Source organism: Cupressus sempervirens, chromosome 7 (genome assembly GCF_028749045.1).
Source record: "Cupressus sempervirens isolate cs-2001-9-10 chromosome 7, ASM2874904v1, whole genome shotgun sequence".
Lineage (NCBI taxonomy): Eukaryota > Viridiplantae > Streptophyta > Pinopsida > Cupressales > Cupressaceae > Cupressus > Cupressus sempervirens.
The window spans coordinates 668,368,182-668,394,868 of NC_143124.1; the positions used below are offsets into that span (position 1 = coordinate 668,368,182).

At 34.3% G+C, this 26,687-nt stretch overlaps 1 protein-coding gene across 1 annotated transcript in view; it reads right to left on the minus strand.

Annotated features, from left to right (window-relative positions):
* Positions 1-26,214, minus strand: part of LOC149548438 (THO complex subunit 7A-like) — a 37,508-nt gene extending 11,294 nt beyond the window's left edge. The window contains exon 1 of the mRNA XM_089792507.1: positions 25,878-26,214. Within this exon, the coding sequence (XP_089648633.1) occupies positions 25,878-25,902 (25 nt within the window). The 5' untranslated portion in view covers positions 25,903-26,214. The remainder of the gene's footprint in view (positions 1-25,877) is intronic.
* Between the last annotated feature and the right edge of the window lie 473 nt (positions 26,215-26,687).

The window sequence follows — 26,687 nt, forward strand, 5'->3', positions numbered from 1 at the left end:
GAAGTCAACCCCTAAATATTTGTATTCTTTCATGATTTCTAATGTGTTACCCTTAAATATGAATGCATGTTGCTGTTGTCTTTTCTTCAAGGAGAAGATCATGATTTTGGTCTTAGCTGTATTGACTTCCGTCCCTACCTCCATGCAAAAGGTCTCTAGTTTACTCAAATGCTACCTCAAGCCTCTAGTAGTCTTAGCGATGAGGATGAGGTCATCAGCATAAAGTAGTCTAACCATGTAACCAGCAAGTTGGATATCTTCCCCATTGGCCTCGTTTATCCATTCCTCCAGCTTGTCTATATAAAGTCTAAACAAGGTAGGGGAAAGCGGGCATCCCTGTTTGACCCCAATGTTACTCCCCAAGTACTCTGATATGCCCTCTTTAGTTTTGATTTTTTCTTTAACCTATTCATATAGCTTGTAAACAGCAACCCTGTATTCATTTGGCACTTCTATTTCTTCCATTCTACTCCATAGTTTATCTCTAGGTACAGTATTGAAGGCATTCTTAAAGTCGACAAAGCAGCCAAAAGCTTTGTCACCTTGTTTCTCCCAGACCTTTTCTATGAGGTATCTCAAGGTAATGTAGTGATCTATGGTGGAGTGTTTTGGTCTGAATCCTGCCTACCCCTTCGCTCTTTTTTCCTCTTTTTATGCCCAACTTCTGATTCTACACTCTGGCATACTCCCAAAGAGCCTACCTAAGGGAGGATTCACCATAATGGTGCGATAATTGGAGGGATTGTTGACGTCCCCGCTCTTGTTAAGTGGGATAACTACGTTGGTGATCCATTCTGTGGGAAAGCAGCCTTGGGAAACTTCATTGAAAATGTTTTGAATTTGTGATGCCAATAAATCTGCCCCCCATTTTAAGAATTCTGCCTACAGCCCATCAATATCTTGGGCTTTGCCACTTGCTAACCTCTTTATTCGTAGGTTGATGTCCTCTATCGAGAATAAGTCAATTGAGTTGTTGATTATAGGGGGGGTGTCTCTCCTTCCAGTCTCTCATATAACTATTTTGCGTATTCCAGCCATTGAGAATTCGTAATTTTGTTTTCAGCATGTTTTCTAACCTATTGTAACTCTCTTCAGAATCCTTTAGGATTAAGTTTTCCTAACTTGGTTAACTCCTTCCTTCGGTTTGTCACATATTCATCTTTTTATTATTTGATCAGTTGTTTGTACTCCCTTACTGCTGCTTTGTTTTCTTTTTTCCCTTTAAGAACTCTTTTGGCAGCCTTACATTCTTCGTCATAACACAACAGATTAGATGGGAACATGTTTGATAAGTTTTTCCTTGCTCTTGTTCTCTTACAACCCTTTAGAGCTTTTTGGATGAGAGGAATAACCGAGCTGCTAATGATATACTCTTTCTTATTACTGTCTCCCTCAGAATTTGTTGTTATGTGCCGAATCCGTTGTTCTAGAGCGGCACAAATATCTCCTTATTCTCATAGTTTATAAGTATTTTTCCCTCTTGTGACTTTTTGTGTTGTCTCCTTGGTGTCAAATGTTGTGTGGTCTGTTAACTCGGATATTGTACTTAATATAGAGAGGCATATCGTCTGAATTTAGCTCTATAGGGCAGTGCTTGATCCTGAAGCCTGATATTTTGGCAATAGATAAATAAGAGCATATCACGTAGTCTACTACGCTTTGTCCATTGTAAGTTTTACATGTGATTCTATTTGATTTTGGCCATCATTGCATGCCATTGCAGATAACCAGCCCATGAAAACTACAAAGCCCCAATAACTCCACTCCAAATTGTGGGATATGCCACCTTTCTCATCCTGTGAGATTCTTTTACTGCTGCTGTCCTCCACTTCTCTTAGCCACAAAGGATTGTTCTCCTCAATTAAGTCATTGTTCAGCTGAATAGATTGATTGTTCGCTGTCCTAGCATTAAAGTCTCACATTAGCATAGTGTCCCCCGTAGAACTATAAGAGAGAGTGTCTATTTTTAGTGCAGCAAATCGATCTTCATTATCAAGATTTCTCCTTTTGTAGAACTTGGAATTTTAAGGTGCGAAATAGCATGCAGCCAGCCATGTAATCTCTTCTCTGTCCTCAATCTTTAGCCATATGAATTGTTTATTTGGGTCTTCTTTCTCCACTTTGATGTTTTTACTCCATGTGTCTTTTATCAAAATAGTAATCCCTCCATGCCTTTGCTTGTTTCCGTTTCTTCATTCCATACAGATACTTTATTGTACCCTTCAAATTCTGGAATTCTACACCCTTCGTGTTTGTGTGTTTCTATAAGGCATATAATGTCTTGCCCTTTGGCTATGGGCCCTAGCCCCAGTCCTCTTCTCCATGGGTAACCTCTACAATTCCAACTCACCATATTTATATGCTCTCATGGGGCCCTAGATTCCTATTGTTGGGTTGCTAGTTTATCAGCAAATTGTGCTCTCCCATTTCTCATCCAAGCCCATTTGCCTACTACCCCTGCTGATTTTACTTTCTCCCATTCCTTTCTTCTTTCTTCTTGTTGGTTGATTGTCTAATCCTCATCTAGGTAGATTTGGGTATCTTTAAGTAGTCCCCTATTCTTCATGATTGCTGTCTTATCCTCTATCTTGGTTAAGATGACTCTCACATGTCTATTTTTCCCCATTCTCATACTTCTACCAATCCTGCTTGCTGCTTGTATTTTCCCTGTCCAATTCAGCTTGTCCCTAAGGAAGTCATGTGCCAAATTTTCTGTTTTTTTACATTCTCCATAGTCTTTTAGGCCTTTAATAATGATGTTTAATATTTTTTCTTGTATTTCTTTTTCTTCTTTGATTTGCCTCTTGATTTGCTTTTCAATAGTTTCCTTTTGTCCCGATGTCGGTTCGCTAGCCACTTGGGCCCATGATTTGGCCTCTTTGATTTGTTCTTTTAACTCATTCTCTCTCATCACCATATCCACCAGGGCTGCTTGGACCTCTTCTATTTTTGTTGTGGTCTTCGATTTGATCATTGTTTCTGAGTTGCTTTCTATTGTTATTTTCCCCTCTCCCATCACTTGTTTAAGACTAATAATCTCTTGCTGCCCCTTCTCAATGTCGTCTTGAAGGTTTAAAACATGTTTTTTCAGCCACCTGTTCTCTCTTTCAAGTTCCCAGCTAGCCACTATGACTTCCTTCAATTTCTCGCTCTCTTGTTGTCCCTTCTCTTCCAAGGCTTGTATCCTTCTCTTCATGTCCATGAGGTCATTCACATGCATCTCTGATGACAAAGCAAAGGTGAGGATGAGGGACTGTAGGGTTCCTGCAAGAAACCTCCCTCATTAACTACCTTGTTAACCGCCTTCGTTATCTCGGGAGTTTCTACAATAGTCTCCTTGGTACCTTCGTGTAAATCTTGTTCATTTGTTGTTTGCTCATCTAGTGCAGTTATCAAAAGAATATTGGCTGCCCTTGGTAAGATCATGATAAGTTTTTTTCTTTTGTAGCTACTTTTTCTTCTTTTGGATCTGTCTCTATTTGAGTATCCCCAAGTATTATTTTTCATTTACCAAGATAAACTTAGTTTTTGTGTCATAAAAATCCTTCTACTAAGACTTTGGTATCATGTTCTGTCGGTTTGCATTGATCCCTAGTAGCATGCCTCTCAGTTGTGGATTACATAGTGCCCAATGTGCCCTTCCCAAGGTGTTCAAGCAGTGATTCAGGTTTTCAAACTGGGTGTTGACACCGTCTTGATTTACAGGTTGAGGACCTTCTAACCTTAACCCCATGTTTTTCCTATGAGGGCTAGAAGTCAAGAGACCCCAAAAAGAGACAACGCCCTTTTGTCCCCTTCCTGAGCCCACATTATACTGCCAAGAAAAGGAAAGAACCTACTTCCTTGGTGAAATGTCAATCTCTCACGGTGAGTTTTGAATGTATGTTTGAGTGTTACAATTTGATGTGTTAAGATGGTAAAATACAGTCAAAGACCAGAGTTGCTTGATTGGCATATATTTAACGAGATAAAATAGGAAAGAAAGAGAGGGAAACAAGGCAAACCTGGCTGAAACCGTCAATGTCTCTGCAAGCCCTAATCGCCAATGCTACAGATCCCACCGTTGTTTCTGTCTTTGTAAGTCTTCACCTTTATTATTGTTGTTGTAGTCCCTACCTTTGCTTTCACCGTTGCAAAGAACCCGTCGTTCAACGAGCTAGGCCCTACCTTCATAATCATCGAAATATATGTAGCACAGAGAAAATACAAAAGTGGAGGTGATTGGATCAAAAAACCAAAATAACCCAAGATGGAAATAATAAGTTGGGCATACAGTTGCAAGCTCTACCCCAGAACAAGGAGAACACAGTCAAATACAACTACCTCTAATTGAAGATTACAATCACAGATACATCTATCTTCAATGAATAATCAACAAGGAATGATCACTCCAAAAACAAAATACAACATTAGTTACTTACAAATCGAAAGCCAACAATCCCAACTCGAGGTATTATAAGACGTAGCATGGGGATCTAAAATACAAAAGAGGAAGGTGCCATGCAACATAGTGAATTGCTAAGGCTGGGAAATCAATCATACCTAGATGGGAAGAAGAGATCAAAACATAACCCCTATGTTCTAGCGAACATGATAACAAGCATTAATGCACGTGCTCCATTAAACATAGACAATAGAAATTAAGAAGACTGACTCTTGAAGTTCATAAAAGATCATCTAATAATCAGGGAAGCATTCGTGATCACAATGAGATCCTTAATACAGGTGGTAAGAGGGAGAAGCATACTAAAAGATCATTTACATTGAACTGTGCAAGACAAGGATATAAAGTGTCAGAATCTTAGTGTAGAACTTAAGAGGTATTTATGATCATACAAAGTCTAGAGTTATTTCATGATAGAGATGAGGATTCAAATTCTCATTGAGGAGTTATAAAATCTTTAAAAGAGAGCATCCATCTTGGGATACCGAACTCCCTAGACAAGAGCTTAGTGAATAGAGGACATTCAAGAGCGAATGTTAGGGCTCCTAAGGGGAACCTCCGAGAGAGATTTACTGAGAACCTCTTACGAGACAATACATATTGTAGTGGTCAAACATATGCATATGTTAGAGATAGAGACTTGGTCAGAGGTGGGATCTCTACTGAGTAGTATTATAAAGAGGACAATCAGAGATCCCAAGAGGCCTTAGGAAGGATGCTCTTCATATGATGATCGCCTAATCAAGAAGTAATTCTCATTAGAGGGTTAGGTGATTTGAGAAGAGTACTTTTTGAAGGATTAGGAGGGGTTAGTGAGGTAGTATTAAGATAAGTATTTAATTAGTTCAAACACTTCTAACATGTCTTTGGATTTAAATATATATTATCTATGTTGTACTAACAATTTTTTTACATCCTCCACCAAACAACTCTAGCAAAAAGGGCGAGCACATCGTAGAGAAGCCTCTACTTATCTGACACAAAGGTCGCATATACCTACAAAAGAGAGTATAGGTCTCCAAAAAGAACTACATAGATGGTATTGAGAAACAACATGGTTATCTTACAAAAGCCCTTAAACCAACAATTAGATCTATTTGCCTGGTACCTATGCAGAGTTCCTGAAGTAGCGTATCCAACTTGTGAATGTTGGTATGAACTATTGGGTGTTGTTGTTAATTGTAGACAACTACTAGAAACTTGAGGAATATCGTTTACAAGCCTTCTTTCCAAGGCTTATTTCAAGCAATGAATTTGGATGTTGTATTCAGTGGATACTTATGCCCATCCCCGAGTTCTTTGACCATACAGATTACACAGATCTATTGACAAACTTTTGGACAAACGCAGAGTATAGGAGTTCACTGTTAGGGTTTTCCAAAGGAGTACAACACAGAGGAGATGTAGAACATAACCACTCGCACTGTAGTATACAACAAACCCAATACAAATCTCTCACAAGCTAAGCACCATCAACTTTCATTAACAGCAAGCCTTGAGTACAATTCAATCTTTGCATCGCTTAAGGGTGCAAAATGGAAACAAAAGTCGTGGCACAAATATTGTGCATGTCGTAATTGCAAGCATGACACATGCATCACCATTTTGTGCCTCTCTTTGCATCCATCACACATGTAAGAATCTTGTAGGTTTTCTGCCTTGAGCATGTGGCAGTGGCTTTGAACATCTACGACTTCTTCATTCGAGTGTTCACCCTTTGATCTTTGTTTTATATATTTATATCTCTGTTAATACAAAGTCTTTGACAAGTTTTGATAATCTTATCATTGGAATATCGTCAACTAACATATATTCCACCTCTGGTATTTGTAAAGAAATACCTAGCCATTCTCCCATAGTTTGTTAAATATAATGTTTCTTTAATTACTTACAAGGAATCTATTATTTCATAAAATCAACCACAGAAAAATTAATCTCCACCTTCTTACATTATCGGATGCTTCTTGTTGATTGTTGACGAGTCACCATTCTCTATCGAGTCACCTTGACATGTCTGATTGTTGCATAGAGATTATCATTGTTATCCTACAGACCATTGTTTACACATTCATCTAGCCATTTCTATATGTTTGTAGCCTGGTTTTAATACCATGATAAATTAAGAGGGTCGCTGCAAATGTAATAGCACTGCCCTGTAAAGTATGTGTTTTCAAAAGGCAACAATCTCTTGCATTCATATTTAGGATGAGCCAAGAAGAGACATGTTCCTTCATGTGACATGTCTATTCATTATTATGTACTTGATATAATGACAATTATAATATTATGTGTATATATATGTATGTGTATGTATATGTTATTGAAGATTGTAGCTGCGATAGAGACCTTAATATCTGCTCTTATAAATTAGAAATATGTTTCTTATGACCGTTATGGTCACCTTCAACTAAAAGAGACATTTGTGAGAATATTTGAGTTAATAATACATAAAAGGACATGTGTCATACCTCATGCGAAGTGCCATGCATATAGAAATATGACATGTTAAATATTTGGAAATATGAAGGGTCTAGAATTTGAAATTTGAAGAGGCTTTCGTGTGTAATATGAAGAGTCTCATTTCAATCTATTTATATGATTGCTCAGTGTATTGTACGCAATCAAGTGAAAGTCTTGTACTTGAACACTTTTTTTCTTTATCAATAGAAGATATATTTTGCTGGTATGGCTGGGTTTTTCCCTCTAGTTGGAGGGTTTTCCCAAGATAAATGTTTTGAATCTTTTGTGTATTAATTATTCTCTTATGTATTGTTGTTTATATTTATTTCTGGGCTAAAAACTTTACATAGTATCAGAGCCAGGTTAGCTAACAGCAATAAAGGAATATGTTTCTATTGTTCGGAGGCTACAGAAGCCAATTTTAGTGTGTAAAGCTTTCTGCCTATGTTCACTCAATTTGTTCTTATATCAGCAAGAAAGAAGAGTGTATAAGATAATATGAAGAGTCTCATTTCAATCTATTTATATGATTGCTCAGTGTATTGTAGGCAATCAAGTGAAAGCCTTGTATTTCAACATTTCTTTATCAATAAAAGATATTTTGCTTGCGTCGCCAGGTTTTTCCCTCTACTTGGAGGGTTTTCCCAGGATAAATGTTTTGAGTCTTTTGTGTATTGGTCAATCTCTTCTGTATTGCTGTTTAGCTGTATTTCTGGGATTAAAACTTAACATATGTATGTGTATAATAACTCTTGGGTCATTATTAATTTCTCTAATATTTACATTATATATATATATATATATATATATATATATATATATATATATATCTTCACTAGTTTTGATTCATAGTTTTATCCGACTGAAGCTGCAAAACATCAACAGTCGGTGTTGTTGAGGCCATCGAAGATTTTAAACAAGGGTACAAATAGTAAAGAAAATTTGGTTCATGTGAGGGTGAAAGGGAAGGAATTCAAGAGTAAAGAAAAGCTGGCTAACATGAATGTAATATATAGGGAGCATAAGGAATGCATTTGTAGCTTGTCTGTTCGTGACCACCAATTCTTTTTGGGATTCATCATTTTTTGAGATGATGAAAATTAGTTTGTGATAGTGTGATTGTATTGAATGCCTGTATAAGATTTATTTTCTTTTAAAAATATATTTTTATTTGATACATAAATTTAATAAAAATGTTTTCAGATAATTGAAAATATATTATTCATTTTTTATAATATTGATCATTGTAATTTTCTGTTAGATATTTTAAAATGATCATTTTGAAAAATAATATATCTCTTAAATTGCTATTAAACTAATATGTAGGCAAATTAAATTCTATCCAATGATCATTATAATAATAGTTATTTTCAACCAAAAAAAAAAAATTAAAAACTTGAGTAATTATTATATTAAAGTAAAACTGTTTTAATAGCAGTGGTGTTATTCAAGCATTTAATATTGTTGACAGTTGATTTTTTGACATTATATATGTTTTCTACAGAGTATACAGTAAGGCCAAAATATATGAACATTACTGTTACAAAACATTGTAACCTTAAGTTTCATGCTCTTTATATGGTCTTGTTAATTTCAGAATTCTTCATTAATAACTTTTGTAAACATATTCAAGAAATGCTATCTGCTACACCTTGCACCTCATCTAATGCAAGCGCTAGTTATATAATTATCAGAAATTATCCTATGCTAGGGCCCCTCGGCACAGGCTGATCTGCAAACCGCTTTAAAATGGCAGATAAATAAAGCAAAGTCGGATCTTAATTGACCTGCACATACACAGATATTGTTAAGAGATTGGGAAAGAATAGAACTGACAAGTAATTGGTAAAAGAAAATGTGTAAACTGTTGTTAAGCCTTTAGCTTGGTTCTCAAAATGATTTGCAAAATATACATTTACTTTATTTTTTAGTAACTAAAGTATCAGACCCTGTAAAGGGTCCTGTTTTACGTATATGCCAAATGTAGTTGTTGCCCTATTTGTCTTGGGATTTAATGTTTTGTTTTCGGTTTTGCAGTGGATTCTATATCAAAGAAAAGTGCAGACAAATAGACTTGCAGCAAGTTCAAAACTCGGAAATTGGGGTTTGCCTTTTGGTGTGTTGGTTAAGTTGGAGTGGTGCTAAATCTACCATTTCTCAAATTTCAAACCTTTGCTGGGCTATTGTGATCGAGGGCTGGTGCCTCTGCTGATCTGTTGTACTTGTGGATTTGAGCCTCAATTTTGTTAAATGGGGATGAGGTCCCCTATTTGTAACCTCACCGGTTCATAGCTTCAGGTCAAAAGCGTTTCACATGGGCCCAGAGGACATGTCCTACCAATGTCAGTGATCACAAAAAAAAAATTTAGTAAGCTCTTAATAAAAAAACCTCAAAAATTTGACAATGTTCAGAAATTCATTAGGCTGAAATATTCCAGATTTGTTTTCCAAGTTGAATATACTTTTTTTCTCAAAAGCATGGGCAACCCAGATCACTGAATGATGTTTAAATGTATTTCCCACATATCTATTGTGAGGTTTCCACACCATCGCCCCATTGCGAATGGAAACCCTCACATTTTGCTTTGGCAGGAGTAATGGACTTAGGTGGCCCTAGTTGGTGACAACTTTCAAAGTCTCCAAGACTAATAGATGAGCTTGAGCAACTTTGGCTCACTGTGTAATCATATCAGTCAGTGGGTGTGGGCAAGAGCTCAGCTAAGCTAGAAAAAGGAGGTGAAATTAAAATCAAGAGATTTGCAATGAAACAAGTTGAACTTTGTTAAATTCCTTGTTCCAATTTCAATTTTATCTTGGAAAGTCAAGTAAGGTTGTGGGAGATAACAGTGTTGTAGGTGTGTTGAATCCTGAAATTTGGATAAGTCTAGAGTTTCTTGGAAACTCCCAATATCTAAAATATTTAACTCCTGTCAACCTGAAACTATAGTTGAAAAACTCAGATTCAGCAAGAACTCAGCCAGCCCAATTTTTTTGGAAAACTCAGATTCGCCAAAAGCTTGGCAAATAAATCGGCAATAAATCAGCACTTTTATCAAACATATGAAGATATTTAATTTTTAAAAATACACATATACCAGATTATTGAACATATACTAATTTGAACTTTGCATCATATATAAATCAAAACTGTGTTAAATATATGACAATTAAAATTTCATATATAGTCAAAAAAATTTAAAAAGTGCAAAATCATAAAATATATTCATAAAATTATATATAGATAGATAGAGAGAGAGAGAGAGAACATTATATAATGAAATAATAATGAATGATAAAAACATATAAAATATTATGTTAAAATATATTAATATATTAATAATATATTTTCTACATGATGAATACGTAATCTTATTTTATATATATTCAATTTCACATATACATTTAACTAAGTTGCACGGGTACCTTCCCCCCCCCCCTCCGGACCAAGATAAGTTCGAGCAGGTTTGAAGTTCGGGTCCGGTTCGAACTTGGTTCAACCAGGATCCTCTTTTTTCAGACCTAGTTCAAACTAGGTTCAAACCTAGGCGAACCACCTCCAAAAGAATCAAACCCGCTGCTACAGATGGCATTTAAAGTGTTTTAGTTGCAATTTTTTATAATTTTTTGGTGTCCATGAAACATAAAAAGGTGTTATTAATTGGTTTTGTGCCCTCTCATTGTCATTTTATGTTTCTAAATAGGTTATTTTGTCTTAAATAGGTTTCTAAATACCATTGTTGATTCTGTTGTTGATCTCATTAGCCTTGGTGCAAGTAATATCAGAGGCAGAGAAGAAGAAAATGAATATGAAGAAGAAGATGAAGATTGAAGAACTTAGAACTAAGAATTGTGAATATTAATAAATTTTTATTCCATTGGTTAAACAATGAACGTGAAACAATGATACTTGAACTTGATATTTTAAATGTTTTGAATCTTTGATGCTGAAATTGATTGAACTATGTTACTATATGATGGTATGATCACTATGATATGTTACTGTTTACGGTGTTTTAAAGTTTTTATTGTTTAAACATGTTTATGCTACCATGCTACATTCTAATTTTAACTCATGCTTCATAAAAATGTATATATATATTTATAATTTTTACATGTTCTTGTACTAACAAACCCAAATGAATCCAAACCCCTTTCCAAAATTTTGTCGAACTTGCGAACCGGTTCTCGAACTTCAAACTTGGAACCAAACCCAAACTGACAACTTAGACATTTAAAAATCCTGCATGATTTCACCATAGTAACTTCACAAACTATATATTGAAATTATAGCATATATGATAAGTTCGTTGTTGGCACATTATTTTCTAAATTATACCTTATCCCAATTCCATAGAAGTTGATGAAAGAAAGCATTCGACAAGTCAATGAAATCAATTTAAAATAAATTAAAAACCCTAAACACCCGTGGCTAATTATCAAAAACCTATTGTCCTCAAAAACCTCGAGTCTATTCTTAGAAACCATTGTTTTTATTATGCTTTTTGTCACTTTTTTACGCTGGAAACCATAAAATATTTAGCAGTTGACTTAGTTGCCGATTTATCTACCCATATCGAGCGAGTTTTTCGCAATTTTTTGTCAAAAAATGGCGTGCAATTTTCCATTTTTTCTGTGACGATTTTTACTGCGTTCATATCGGTCAAGGTTATGATGAGTGATATATCACGATTTTTGCTATATATTGCAGTTTTTTTCATCTATGCTTGAAACCACTCTCAAACATCTTGACAGTATTTATATATAATATAACTTAAAAGTATAAGAAAGGAATTCTTATTCTTAAGTGTTATAGTGTAAATAAATCATTTTGCCCTCCAAGCTAAAGAAATTGAAGTGATAAGTTGGGAGTTTCAGCATGCAAAATCTGGTTAGATTGCCACCCAAGAAAAAATCCCAAATTCTCAAAAATTCTGCCATGGTCTAGAAGGGGTGATCCAAGTTGGATTCAAGGACAAAATGAGTGAGAAAAAGCTAAGTTTACTAGATTTGCACCCTAGACCCTCAAATTGGGTTTGGATTCACAAACCGGTCCATGCTCGGTCCGCACAAGGTCTGAGTTCAGACATGTGGGTCCATCTGGGTCCATACCACCATAGACTTGGATGGACCCACAAGTCCGAACACAAACCATTTGCATATGGAATGTGGACTCGTGGGAATCTAGCATGGACCCGAGAGGACTACCCACAGACTGCCAGGGACCCACGGCCAAACTCATTTGAAGTTGGCCCAAACTTGCTTTAAAAGAATTTTTTTTAATTATTTTTCTCCAAACCCTAATATGGAGCCTCCAAACACATTTCGTTTCACACTTGCTCTATCATTTCGCTCTCCATCTTGCAAATTTGAAGTGAGGTGATTGTATTCAAAGGAGATCGATTGTGGAGGAGCAAATACCTTCCAAAAAGTGGAATTGAGTGTTTAATGTATGCATTTCAACCATATTCTTTAGCTTTTTGATAGATTGTTTCAATTTTTTGAAAAGTCGTAAAAAAAATTTAAGTTTTCGAAGTTCTGAAGTATGTTTTTTTCATTTTTGTTACAGACTGCAACAATGAGTAGTCAAAGCTCAGTGGGTGGGGAGGGGTCTAAAAATTTAAAATTAATAAAGGGTCTACTTTATGGAGACACACAACAAGAATTTCTTAATGTCCTAGAGGTGGGGGTTTTATTTGGAAATGTAATTTTTGCAACGCACAATATAGAAGCTCCTACTCCCGAGTCAAACTTTACTTTTTGGGATTATGGAGGTAAAGGGATTAATATGTATGATGGCACACGGCCAGATAAGAAGGGGTTGCCAACTAGGCAAAAAATGACATTCATAAAGGAACAAGAAGATGCTAACAAATTAGTTGCAAAAGGGAAACAAGGTGGTGATATCACGAAACAAAAAACAATAACACCACCCACTCAGCCAACCTCTAAACATTCCTTCTTGCCTATGCCTTCTAGATGGATAAGAAGTACAACACAAGTCACCACCTACACGAAAGGCCCATTAAATAAGGCATTTCAAAATATTGTTGATGATTTAATTGGATGTTGCCTCTATGTGAATGGTCTTCCATTCAACTTAGTGAGATCACCTTAATGGAGGAAGATGGTAAAAGCAATTAATATCACACGTTCTGGTTACCAAGGCCCTAGATATAAAAAGATGTGCACCATCTTATTACGTAATGAGAAAAAAAATGTAGAGGCCCAACTAAAGCCAATAAGAGATTCTTGGATTCAAACGAATGTGTCTATTGTTTCTAATGAATGGAAAGATTGAAAAAAATGTCCATTAATCAATGCAAATGTTATATCTCCCAAGGAGTTACTGTTTTTTATCAATGTAATTATCATATCCCCCAAAGAGTTAATGTTTTTTAGGGCGGTTGACTATCAAGGGGAAGTAAAAGATGTAGAGTTCATAGCTAGTATTCTCATTGATTGAATAGAGTTGGTGAGTTGTGACAATGTCATCCAAGTAATTAAGCAAAAAATTGCAAGATTGCAAGTGCTTTGGTAGAGGCTAGAAATGATCACTTCTTTTGGATACCGTGCACTATCCACTCCCTCAATTTGGTGATACAAGCAATTGGCACCCAAGTAGAATGGGTGAAAAATAATATGAGGAATGAGAGGAGCCTCAATTGTTTGTGACAAACCACCATATGTCACAAGAAAATTTCAGAATACATTTTATAGATTAATTTATTTACTTTCTTTTATCATTTTATGTCGTGTTTTACATAATTGAATACAATATTTCTTGTGTTGTTTACATATTGTAAATGTGTTATTAACTTACTATTAACATGTTCTTAGGTGGTCAAAACCTAGTTTGCATCACACACAATCATTCTTAGATGACTTGTGAGGGCAAAAGAGGCATTATCACTTATGGCAATTAGGAACCAATGGGGCATCTAGAAGCAATCCAATACAGCAAGGGCCCAAAAGGTGAAGGTTATTATATTGAATGATGATTGGAGAGCTCATACAGATTATGTATTGGAATTCACCGAGCCTATCATGTCTATGCTTCGGTTTTCCAACACAGATAAACCACACTTAGGGAGCATTGATGTGAGTTTTGTTCCAATACAACATGCAAAACCAAATACTTAATGTTTTGAGGAGAAACACCAAATACTCAATCCTCTCTTGATATAAGGTCATCTCTCATGCTAAGCTTGCAAAGTAAAATCGTGAAATTGTTAAAGTTGTAGCTTCAGTCGGATTAATTCGATCTGATATACATTATTGTTATTGGTAATCATCATTTCTTATATATACTTAACCATGTTAATAATATATATTATTGTATATAATAAAGATATATATTATTATATAATATATATATATATATATTCACGATAATATAATATTATTTAAATGATGTTTACACCATAGAAACATGTCTCATCTCCTCTTATATTTATATGAGATCCAAATCTGCATTTGGAGATCATCAATAACAATGGCTATGATCCTACATTTGCAGAAATGATCCTAGAAATTAACATGGTATCAGAGCTAGGCTGCAAATGTAAATGTAAGAAATGAGAGGATAAAATTGGAAATAATACAGTCTGCAACACACGTTTTGGATTTTGCTTGACGCTCTACACTAAGAATTTGGTCAAAAAGCTACTAGATTTCGAGATGAGGTGAAAAGAGTGAATAAAATTATAAAAAACAAAATCAGTAGAGATGCTTCACTGCGACTATGTATGGATAGTCCCAAACATTCAAACTATGTGCCGCACATTCTTACAATGAAGATATTGTGTTCTGATTAATTCGCTTAACCTTCAAACAATGCCACATTAAACGACTTGCATTTCACCGTGGACAAATTTAGTATAAAAAAAGGATATCGAGCATCATGTCAAAGTATACATCCTAGATAGGAGAATCCATTGATAAATAAGCATTAGACTCAGAGCAATACTATTAATACTGTCGTGAAAAGAAATTGTTCTAAAATCAAAGATAATCTGAATCTGCAGAATTCTATGTGTCGTAAAAATTTCCTTCAAAAAACGAAAAATTGAGCGACAAAAATTAGCTGCCCTTACATTGTACTGAACATCGAAAAGCTAAGAGAATGTTTAAAAGTATATTATGAAATGTCTTAATTAAAGGACATTACCACAGAAATTTGTTTGCAATGACTTTTGTTAGAGGTATCACAAAAAATAGGCGCTGCGAGAAACAACTGTCCACTTTGGTCATATATCATAAGCAAGCCACAATTGACACGTATTGTACGATGTTGATAGATATAACTCACCCAGACAATTATACATCAACATAAATTGTCAAAGTTGACAAAGACCAAACCGAACGAAATAACAATGAATTCATTCCTATTAAATTAGGTATTCAATATCTCAAATACTGTACAAGACAATAAAAGCAAGCAATGTAACACCGTTTGGATGCAAAGATAAAAAGACTTCGTATTTTGGGCAATCAATACATTCTGCAGCCTATAAGTTCAGAGAGAAGACTTGAATAATAATCAGCAAGTGAATAGCAATGAAAGGTGAGATATGAATATAGTCAGAGGAAGAGATGTGTAGATAATTAAAAGTCAGAAGTGTTGAGCAGAGGAAAAGATAAAAGATAATGAAGAAAGATCGAAGAAGAAATATAATTCATTCATGGTGATAGCAACTGACATAAATAGAGAAAAGAGTAAACTCATTACACAACCAAATATTGGCAGCAGCAATACAGTGCCACCAGGTAGGAGTAAATAGTCACTGCAATATTATATTTTAGAAAAATATTTGCAATAGTACTGCACTTTCACTATAGTGCATCAAAAGAAAACAAATGAACATCAAGCTAATTAGGAACAGTCAAATTGTTCTACATTTAGGAAGAGCCAACAGCTTTCAAAGTTAGTTTTACTGCAGTGCAGGTTGCTAAGACTGCAATTAACAGACATATAACAGACCTCAAAGCTAATATAAATATTTTTTACTGGTATACTCAGATGAAAATAAGAACACAAAATACACCACAGAGCAAATGCTCTGTTCACAAATTTAACTCGTACTTTAGTAATGTGAGTATTCTCCACACCCTCGGTTATCAATATCATTTTAGTAAATAACATTATCCTCATTATAATTCTGAATTAGAAGAGTAAGGATATAGTACAAGCCTGTATAATCCAACCAATAGCCTATTCTGAGGTGGGTACGGATCATCATCCCTATAAGATGCCTTGAGGACTTGCACAAAATGGGATTGAGGGCTTGGATTCCTAGAAACCTTGAGGAAGGACGTTGATGATGGTTTCAAACATTCTATTATATCCCAACATTCTTTCTAATTCAGGACTATAATTGATATAGTTTAAATTCCCTAACTCATAAATAGATGATTTCTTGATTTAGTTGTACATGATAGATTTATTCATAGACGACTCACGAGGGGACGCTAGAAATAATAAAGGGAAGTCAACAGTAATAAAAGAAAAGAGTGTTTGAAGAAGAATAACAAGTGGAATGCGAGACCCACACAAGTATGCATTAATATGAAATAGGGTTTCGCTTTTTTCATATGCACGTCAATTGTCAAAGAAGGAAAACAACATTCATCCTGCCAAAACATGATGTATGTGTGTCATTTGGAAGGAATCAATCACTTTACATATCATATGAAGAGGATAGTGTATGATGTGGAAGTAAGTACTTTTATGTGAATATGATATTTAAAAGTAAAATATATAATGTGCTTTGCAAAGAATATTGTGAAAAATGTATATATATATATATAATCATTTAAATATGATGTTTGATAATTTGATATAATATTTATCAAACATAAAGAGAATCATTATGAGAGTATAAAAGGCAAAGATGAAGTATAGTTATATTTTGACTTCTCTACATCATTAAGTATTATATTATTGCAAACGTAAAATAATGAGTTATAATCATTTATGTTGTTGTTAGTAATAGATATGAGTTAAATTACTAACATTCTAATTAATGTTAACATTCTTATTTTTCTTATAAGAGCTATGTGCCTTGATCTTTTTTAAGAATGTTCTTGTGGGAAAAAGAGGGAGATTAAGATTCAGAGGGAGGCTGACATTTCAGTCAACCTAGAAAGAGAGGGAACAGATAGAGGATATGGTTCACTCAACCTTCTACAATCTTGGTTGTATTGATTCAAAGGGAGTAAACCATATTTAGATGGATTCTTCAGTGATCAATGAATTGTATTTGTCATGAGGCTGTGATTCATGAATATACCTTGTGACTGTGTAATTTTAATGGGTCATGAGGAAGTGATGATTTCTAAATGATGTCACTTGTATTTGCAGAAGTTACTATAAGGAAATTTGAGTTGTTGCAAGATGTTAATGAAGTTTAAGAATTCATTTGAACCATCTACGACTCTCTCCTTGATGAATGAAACTTGACATATGAGCTGCAGAGTCATTCATGTGGCACAATCATACTTAATCAAGGTATTGGCGTATTGTGGACAAGTTTGATAAAATGGAAGGACATGTTCACTTCTATTGTCAGACTAAATGAATGTTTGGACCTTCAATGTACGAAAAGAGCAAGTTGGAACTTAGAAAGGATTTGTCATATATGATCTATGTCACAAAGTTCGCCGCATTCCATGCATGAAATTTGAATTTAGACGAGCTTCAAAGGTTTCCATAAAATTTGACTTGTGTTTGTACGGAAATGAGGACAGGCTTTGCCATCAAGGCAAAAAAATTATAACAGATTATTGGGGTTTGAAATACCGTTATTAAAGGTTTTTGACTGCTCTTTTTCTATACAATGTTGCTCAAGGCCTCTCCTTTTCACCATTGGCTACCCTAATTGAAGCTATCATGTACCACAGTCGAGAGGCAATAGTGAATGCGTTATTTAACAGAAGCCCACCAACTACTATCTTCATCGCTCTATGAAGTTCATCTGCTTCTGCATGTAGCTGCATCTAGAACCTCTCGACTTCACTGTAAAAACTCATGGGAGGCATAGTAGAAGCTGAGAACCAACGCTTGTTTGTTTCCATCGTGTCGCACAACTCATTCTTTTTGCTCCTCACGTTTTCCGAATGCGATGTCAGACAGACTTTATGTGGACCAATAGTAGCTAGGCATTATTATTATTGTTTTAGGTTTTCTCAGTGTTTGCAATTTATTTTAAGTTCAATATTCTCGTATAGTTTTTTGTTTTGGTATTTAGTTTTGTTTTAAAAAAATTAGATGATTAAATTGTTATAATTTTATGTTTTATGTTAAATTATATTAATAAAAATTTAATCAAATAACTTAAATATATTTTATATTTTATAAATGTGTCAATGTTTTTGTAATAAATTTAAAACTATTTAACAATGATAAAATATTTTGCTCATTTATTCTATATATATTAAATTATATTATTCAATAACTAATCATATAATTTAAGCATAATTTATATTTTATAAATGTGTCAATCTTTTTATAATGATTTCAAACCTATTTAACAAAGTTCGAATATTTTGTTATTTTACTTTATATATATATATATATATATATATATATAATGGAAAATTTAATGTCAAACTTTTTTCTGAATTTATACTCTTGTTGGACTTTATCCAAATTTTATAGTTGCCAAACTCGAATTCGAATTCGAACCTTGTGACTTAGTATTTGATACAAAATTGTTCAACAATATAAGAATGAGTGAAAATTTTACATTGTGGGGGGAATAATAGTCAATGTTTCATTCCCACTTGAACCTTATTTAGAGGGGAGATGTTTTATTCTCAAATAATCTAAAAAGACAATTTATGAATCTTCATGTGCAAATAAGTATTTTAATCGTTTACATTTATCTACTCTTTGTAGTCTCTCTCTTATTTGTAATTCTATACATATTATATGGGTTATTTGCCTTGATCTTTTCTTTTATATTTGAGGATATTCTTACAGGAAAAGAAGGTTGGTACTTTACATGTGCTACCAAATATTGTGCAGACTTAGTCTAATGATTGTAGCTCCAAAGACCCTGATGATCAAGAGGGACAAAGTGAGGCTCGTGAAGCAAACATCTTTGATGATTGAGATTATGAGATTCTTCTACATTAAAAGAGAGTATGACACTTCTTCCAAGGCAACATGAGAGCTTGGAAGATTGATACTCAGAGGTAGTCTAGAAATACATGTGTGTAACTACATGATTTTGATGGGCCCACTCCTATGTATATCGTGAGGAAGTGATGACTTATAACCAAAAAATTAGATATCAGATTCAGAGTGAGTTTGACAAGAATTCTTGGGGAAGAGAGTCTACGGGACTAACTACTAGACCTGACTTCCCAGGATCATTGTTCATCGGGAGAATTTTTTTGAGGTGCAATCCTTTGTGAGTAATATCTTCTCTATGAGGAGAAGTTCTAAGTGAAACTCCTAGTGATGCATTCTTCTCTGTGACAGAAAATTTAGGTGAAAGCCCTTGTACCACCCTTTGATTGGGTTCATGGTGGTTACTATTTCACATATGATATGTAATGCAAGAAGATGATCTTTCATTGACATAGACAAGCAGAAGGTAATTATTGTAAGATGACGGTCTTATAAATGGTAGACCTGTTATCATGACAGACTTCATTAAGTTGTTGGTGCAGAGTGTTGGAAGTCATGATAACGAACAGACAGAAGGTAACCATTGTAAGGTGGTGATCTTATAAATGGTAGACCTGTTACCATAGTTCTTTGGACCGGATTTTGCCGAACACTATGATACCAATTTGTTATGGTTCTTTGGGTTGGATCTTGTCGAACACCATGACATAGTTACTATTATAGACCACATTTAAGGTGGTGTTGAAGCTTATATTAAAGTTATAGAATATGTTATAGGTGAGATGATATCTCTTCATATTCTTGTGAGCATAATGTGTTCTATATCAATCCTCCCTAACTAAGAGGGAGTGTTAAAGTTGTAGCTTCAGTCGAATTGATTCAATTTGATACACATTATTGTTATTGGTAATCATCATTTCTTATATATACTTATCCATGTTAATAATATATATTATTGCATATAATACATATATATATTATTCTATATAATATATATGTATATATATATATATATATATATATATATATATATATATATATATATATATAATTCATGTTAATATAATATTATTTAAATGATGTTTACACCAAAGAGACATGTCTCTTCTTGAGACATGTCTCCTCTTCTCATATTTATATGAGATCCAAATCTGCATTTGGAGATCATCAATAACAATGGCTATGATTCTACATTTGCAGAAACGATCCTAGAAATTAATAGATGACTTCAAGGTTCCTTCTTACTCATGGACTTCACTCAGTTTTATGATTTGATATGTTGCTTATCACAAAGGGATTTTATGCTATTTGTTCAATGGATATCAACTCTTGCACTTCTAAAGTTTTTGCTTCACAATGTGCAATGAAAATGAAAGTTTTGATTTTCCAATTTTCACTTCAATTTTAACTATTAACATCTGCTTCCACTTCTTCTTCTATATCTAACTGCAAATGCAAAGAATCAGAAATGACTTGGACTCTACTAGATGTAACAGTGCCAAGACTCCACCCACCTAGTGCAAGATTCTAAGGAATACACAAATGATTTTCACATCAATATCCTGTCTCCCATCCCATCATCAATCTTTCATTGCAATCTTAGCATAAGAAGTGTCTTTTTCAAGATAGGGTTTGATATTTAATGTTTCATCCTGAAACATTAAGTGTTTTATGCTACATGGTATAGTAGAATAAAACTCACATCAACAATACCACAAAATACAGAAAAGAAGTCTGATTTGTTAATGAAAATGCAGACTAGCACTATATGAATGAATGCCAAACTCCAAGAAACCCTCCCAAGGCTGCAAAATGGATAAAAAAGGTTAAGACAACTCCAAATGCCTCCCTTGAAGCTACCAAACCACCTCAAACCCAATCAGGAGTATGGCCCAGCATCTATCCAGACTATTATGGCCCATGGATCCCCTTCATAATGTGTGCAGGATGTAGTCAATAATGCCAAAAGCCACACTGCACACTGTGGAATTGGGCTTCTGAAGGCTGTTGCTGGCATCTCTGCAGAGCTTAGTCTGAACTGGTTGTTTGCCATAGAACCTCGAGACCCTGAAGATACAGAAGAGGAAGATATAATTTAAAGCTCTGCAACTTTGAAAGGTTTGATGGAAGCCATGACATAGATATAGGTGCTAATTTTATGTTTGAGGAATTTTCATTTAAGCCCTAGCTGCAACAGTAGGTAGGTTTCTGTTAGCCCTACTGGCCCATAATGGTGCCAAATTTTGCTTTATATTTCAGTTTAAGTACTTGAATGTGGCCTCTGCCACGTTGGCCACGCTGGCCACATTTATTAAGAGTTCATGGAAGAAAACCTAATTAGAATTTGCAAAAAAAATTGTAAAATAAGTTTTAAGAGTTAGCTTGATCCTCAAAATGACTTGTAAAAAAAATTTTAGAAATGTGTAAAATGATTTAAAGCAATAAAAGCTAGCTTGATTCTAAAAAAATCTATTCGTTTTTGTTGACGACTGTAGCTGCGATATAGATCTTTATCTCTCAAAATATAGACGTTATTACCGTTATTATCACCTTCAGCTGAAAAGGACACTTATGTTTAAATTGTAATATTAAATCTAATGACGTGTTGAGGCATGGAAATTCGAAGAGTTGTAATTATGTTTGCAATAAAGAGTCACGTTTTGGGAAATTGGAGAGACCTTCAATGGTATGTGAAGAGTCTTTCCTTAAGTTATTTATATCATATCAAGAGATAGGCATTGTACACTTGAACATTTCATTATCAATAAAGATATATTTTTGGTGTGTGTCTGGGTTTTCCCTTTCATTCTCGAAGGGTTTTTCTAGGATATTTCTAGTGTTTATTGCTTCAGTTTTGGCTCCTTATTGATGTTTATCACCATTCATTTCTGGGCTATAGATTTAACATGGTATCAGAGCCTAGTTGATAACAGCAATAAAGCTATATCATCAATGTGTGTTGGTTCGAGCTGCTTCTATCTCAATTTTCTTTGGCTACATGTTATCTTTTTCTAGAGAAGTTGTCCCTATCACAATTTTGGTTGTATCTTTTCATCGTATTTGTAAAGCTTTGAGGAGAATCGACAATATCATGTCTTGGCTTTATACATATGATAATGCTATAAATCTTTTGGTTTATTCTTCAGAGGTTTCTTTGGTTCAATTTTTTTGTCAATGTTAGTTTAGGGGGCTATCGGCATCTTTTCATCCTTACTATCTAATCTCTAGATATAGAGTGAGGAATCATGCACAGGTCCCAGATTCATTGTACTGAACTCGTTGCAATAGTCTTGATCCCAGTCATATTTCTTGGTCGGTAACTAGATCATATGATAATGAAGGTGTCGCCATCTCGGCACTGTTTAAATTTTTTTTTAATCCACCGTGGTTTGTTCATGTTTCATGTTATTATATGTGATCGTGTATGGTTTGATTTTTTTTCTTCTGTTACCGTTGGGCTCTTCTTTCTTTTCTAGGTCTCCAATATCATTTGTAAGAGACATTGAAAGGGTCGTGTAACAGCAGTTTTTTCTTTCACTTGGAACTTTTTCATCTTCGTAACTGCCAATATTGACCATTACCATCCATTCAACATGGTGTGTGGCATTTCAATATTAATGTCAATATGCAATTGACTCCTCCTCATCATGTTTTATTCTTACTCTACTTATCATTCGTTAAGTCTGTTCATGTGCTAAGCATAAAAGAGCGATGATAATCAAGATCGGTTTCTAGGAGTTTCGCCATGCAGTGTTTTGATGTTCATAGCTTCTTTCATTCTTTTCTTCCTGAGAAGATTAGTTTGTGGTTGTCGTTATTGTCTTTTTTTGAGTGCTAAGCGATGTATGGAAAATATAAAGTTCAATAGTAGTCTCTAAGAAGTAAAGTCCGTTATCTTAATTCTATCATTTTCTAAGTATCTGAGTAGAGCAATCTTCTTTTCGAGGGGGGCTTCAAAGGATTGTTCTTCGTTAAATTAATGTTGGCAAAATTCTTGTGGATCTCTGGGCATATATGAACATCAAAGAAATAGTGTCAATCTCTTCAGCTATTTTGAAATGTTGAATGACTATGTGGCAAGTGCAGAGCGTTGAGCAGATGCTGAGGATTTTGGAGTCTACCAAGTCAACTATTGGCTCGCAAAGGAAGTTGGAGCAGCTCAGCCTCCAAGGTAAGACAGTTTAACAAAGGATAGATAAGCAATGATATTCCTACTTGTCATTTTTTATATGTTGTGGGTTGAATTCAAGTTCGTGCCCTGATTTCTCCCGGGGCTTGCCAAGGCCTATGTTATATGATATCTGAGGTTACTTTTTGTTTGTGATAAAATATTCTTGTTAATATTCTTGGTAGTAGAATTTCTTTTGTGGATTCATCTCTGTGGTGAGTCATGTGCGCAGAGGTGATCACCAATTATAGGTACTGACTTGGCAAATGATATTTTTGGACTGTCATAACTATTGCCTTGAAACATGTCGAGCATCTAAAGGAAAACTGTCAAAGCCATATGAACGCCCATTTCACATTTGAAAATGCAATTCATTTAAAGACAAGTTTGAGGTGTTTTATCTGTATTAGATGTGATCGAGTATTCTTGTGCATCCTATGAGACACAGATACAAAACTCTAGTGTAGCACAGGTTGTAGGGATAAGTATTATTGTGTTGTTTATAGTATATTCTTGTAATTATGCTATAAGATTTATATTAGCTATAGAGGCATTATTTTAAAGCTCTTTGCGTATGTGTGTTTATTGAGATTACACCACAAAGAGATAAGTATTAATGAATAAATTTGTTGAAAGAGATTATTTTTAGCGTTAATAGTTTATTTTAATCTCTCTTGGTTGCAGGATGCAACAAGATAGAGATTAGGGCTCCAAAGGGAGATGTTGAGCTTTTAGAGAGATTTTAGCTTCAGAGGGAAGCTCCATAATTAAGAGGGAGTTCTTATGGAATCCCCTTCATTCTCATATATGATTGTGATACTTGTGATATGTAAAATTTGAGACTTAAATGGAACTAAGACTTGCTTTTGTAATGTATATTTCTATTCTCGTGTGAATAAATGAGATTGTAAGATCAGCTATGATAACTCTTTCACTATGCAATAGTGAACATCGTGTTGAGAGAGTCTGTGATGTCATCACGTTGAGAGATTTCATGATGGGAGTTGGATATCATGTTGAGAGATTCCATGACAGTTTACGTTGAGAGAGTTCGTAATTAAAGGCTTAGCTGTGAGTCTTACAAATCTGTCATGTTGAGTGATTCCATGAATATGAGTATTGTTACAAGTTTTCATGTTGAGTAATTCCATAAATATGAATAATTGTTACAGGGTTTCATGTTGAGTGATTCCATGATTTTTATAGGATTTATGTGATGAGATTTTATCATTTGACATTTTGGTTGCAGTCTTGTGTGATCGTTTAACTAAAGATCTCTCTGGCTAAAAAGGAATGTTGAAGATTGTAGCTGCAATAGAGATCTTTATCTCTCAAAATATAGACGTTATTACCATTATTGTCACCTTCAGCTGAAAAGGACACTTATGTTTAAATTGTAATATTAAATCTAATGACATGTGTTGAAGCATGGAGATTCAAAGAGTTGTAATTATAATTGTAATAAAGAGTCACATCTTGGGAAATTGGAAAGACCTTCAGTTGGTATGTGAAGAGTCTCTCCTTAAGTTATCTATAACGTATCAAGCAATAGACATTGTACACTTGAACATTTCATTATCAATAAAAATATATTTTTGTTGTGTGGCTGGGTTTTTCCCTTCATTCTCAAAGGGTTTTCCCAGGATATTTCTGGTGTTTATAGGTTCAGTTTTGGCGCCTTCTTATTGCTGTTTATCACCATTGATTTCTGGGCTATAGATTTAACAGTTTTAAGTAGCTAAAGGATCAACCTGTACAGGATACTGTCTTTAAGTATATGCAAATATTGATAATGTGCAGTTAGACCTATCTGATTCATCTGGGTTAATAATTACATGTTTCGAAAGGCTGAACTAGCTCCTAGCCAAGAACAGATTTTTCATCTTCAGAGATTCCAACTTTGCAATTCTATGCTGATTTTCTACAGTTAGCCTCTCTTCCACATGAACATATCATAGGCCAAAAAGGTCATCTTTCTTCAGCATTTATATGAATGAAAGGTCTTAATTTAGTGATTTATTAATGCTGAAACTTCGATTTGGGGCAAAAGCAAATGAAATAAACTATCTCAAAGCTTCTGAATGTAACTTTTGGCAAGAATCCGTCCTGGCCATACATTTAGGGAATACCTTTATTCAGTTTATTGATATGAACTCAGATTCACAAGTGTTCAATTCTGAGTGCTAATCTCGTGGTCTGGTACCTCTCTCTATCTGACATGACTTATGCATCCTCTAACAGCTAACTCTTTATAAAAATCCAGATTTGATCTTTTACAATTGGCTCAAATTCAAGTTATTTGGTTCTGAGTTGTTTTAGGTTTAAAAGAAGAAGAAAAATTACAGCAGGTATCGAAGACATTTTTAATTTTTTTGACAAGTTTTAATGCACGTCTCAAAAATGCATGTGTTAGTTAAGCAATTAACCTATTTCCTGGAGAGAAAAAAGATTCTAGCACGCCTGAACTAACAGCTACCATAGGCTAAGAACCTAGCAGTCATAAGGAGGTACAATGGCGTTGAAACCTAATTTAATTAGTCTAGAATAGTTATGTCAGAAGTTTGCAGGAAGAAACCGGCTAAACCGCGGAAAATGTATTAATCTATTTCAGGCACGAGAAAATTAAAGGGAAATTACGAATAGAGTAAAGGGATATGAGGAAGATGAGGTACCATGGTGGGCGCCCGCGGCAGCCATTGATAATGATGCTGCTGCTTCTTAAGCTTTGGATGGGAGTGGCATTACTTGTCTTCAACTATTATAGATGAGACAAACAGTTTTTTGTTACTTGGATTGGCAAGTTTTTCTCCCGAGTCTCAACTGTCTCTGCACCTCTACACAATTGATACCCACAACAACTTTCCCTGTCCAGTTGCAGTTCGAAATAGCTTTAGAACAAATAATATTTCGATTGAATCAAATAAAATCAGGTTCATTTTGTTGCTCCGAAGGTGTAGATTATGAAGGAACTAATTTACAATTTAGGGTTGGATTATGCGTGGATCTTCTCAAGTTTGTGGGTATTTGTATATGATTTTCACTGTATTATTGCTTTCATTCAATTTAATTTTTCAATTCAATTGACCAATAATTCATAGAATTTAATTAAGTATGATTTTTAGTATATTATTGCTTTCATTCAATTTAATTTTTCAATATCAATCAATTCATAGAATTTGAAAAATTAAAAGAAATTTCAAATGTTTATATCTTTTTATAATTTTTCATTATTTTTTAAATCACATTTTTCATCCATTTTATTGGACCATACTATTTTTCGTAGGGAGGAAATTCAATTTTCTTCAACAAAAATACAAATATTTTTTAACAACTATATCGGCATTAATGAATGCATTAATTACAACTTTATCTTTTCCACGTTTGTGACAAGTTGATTAGATTTTCAAAAAAGTAATATTTTTATCTTCCACCTTCACACCACTTTGAACAAAAATGAATGTAATCAATATTAATTATCACAA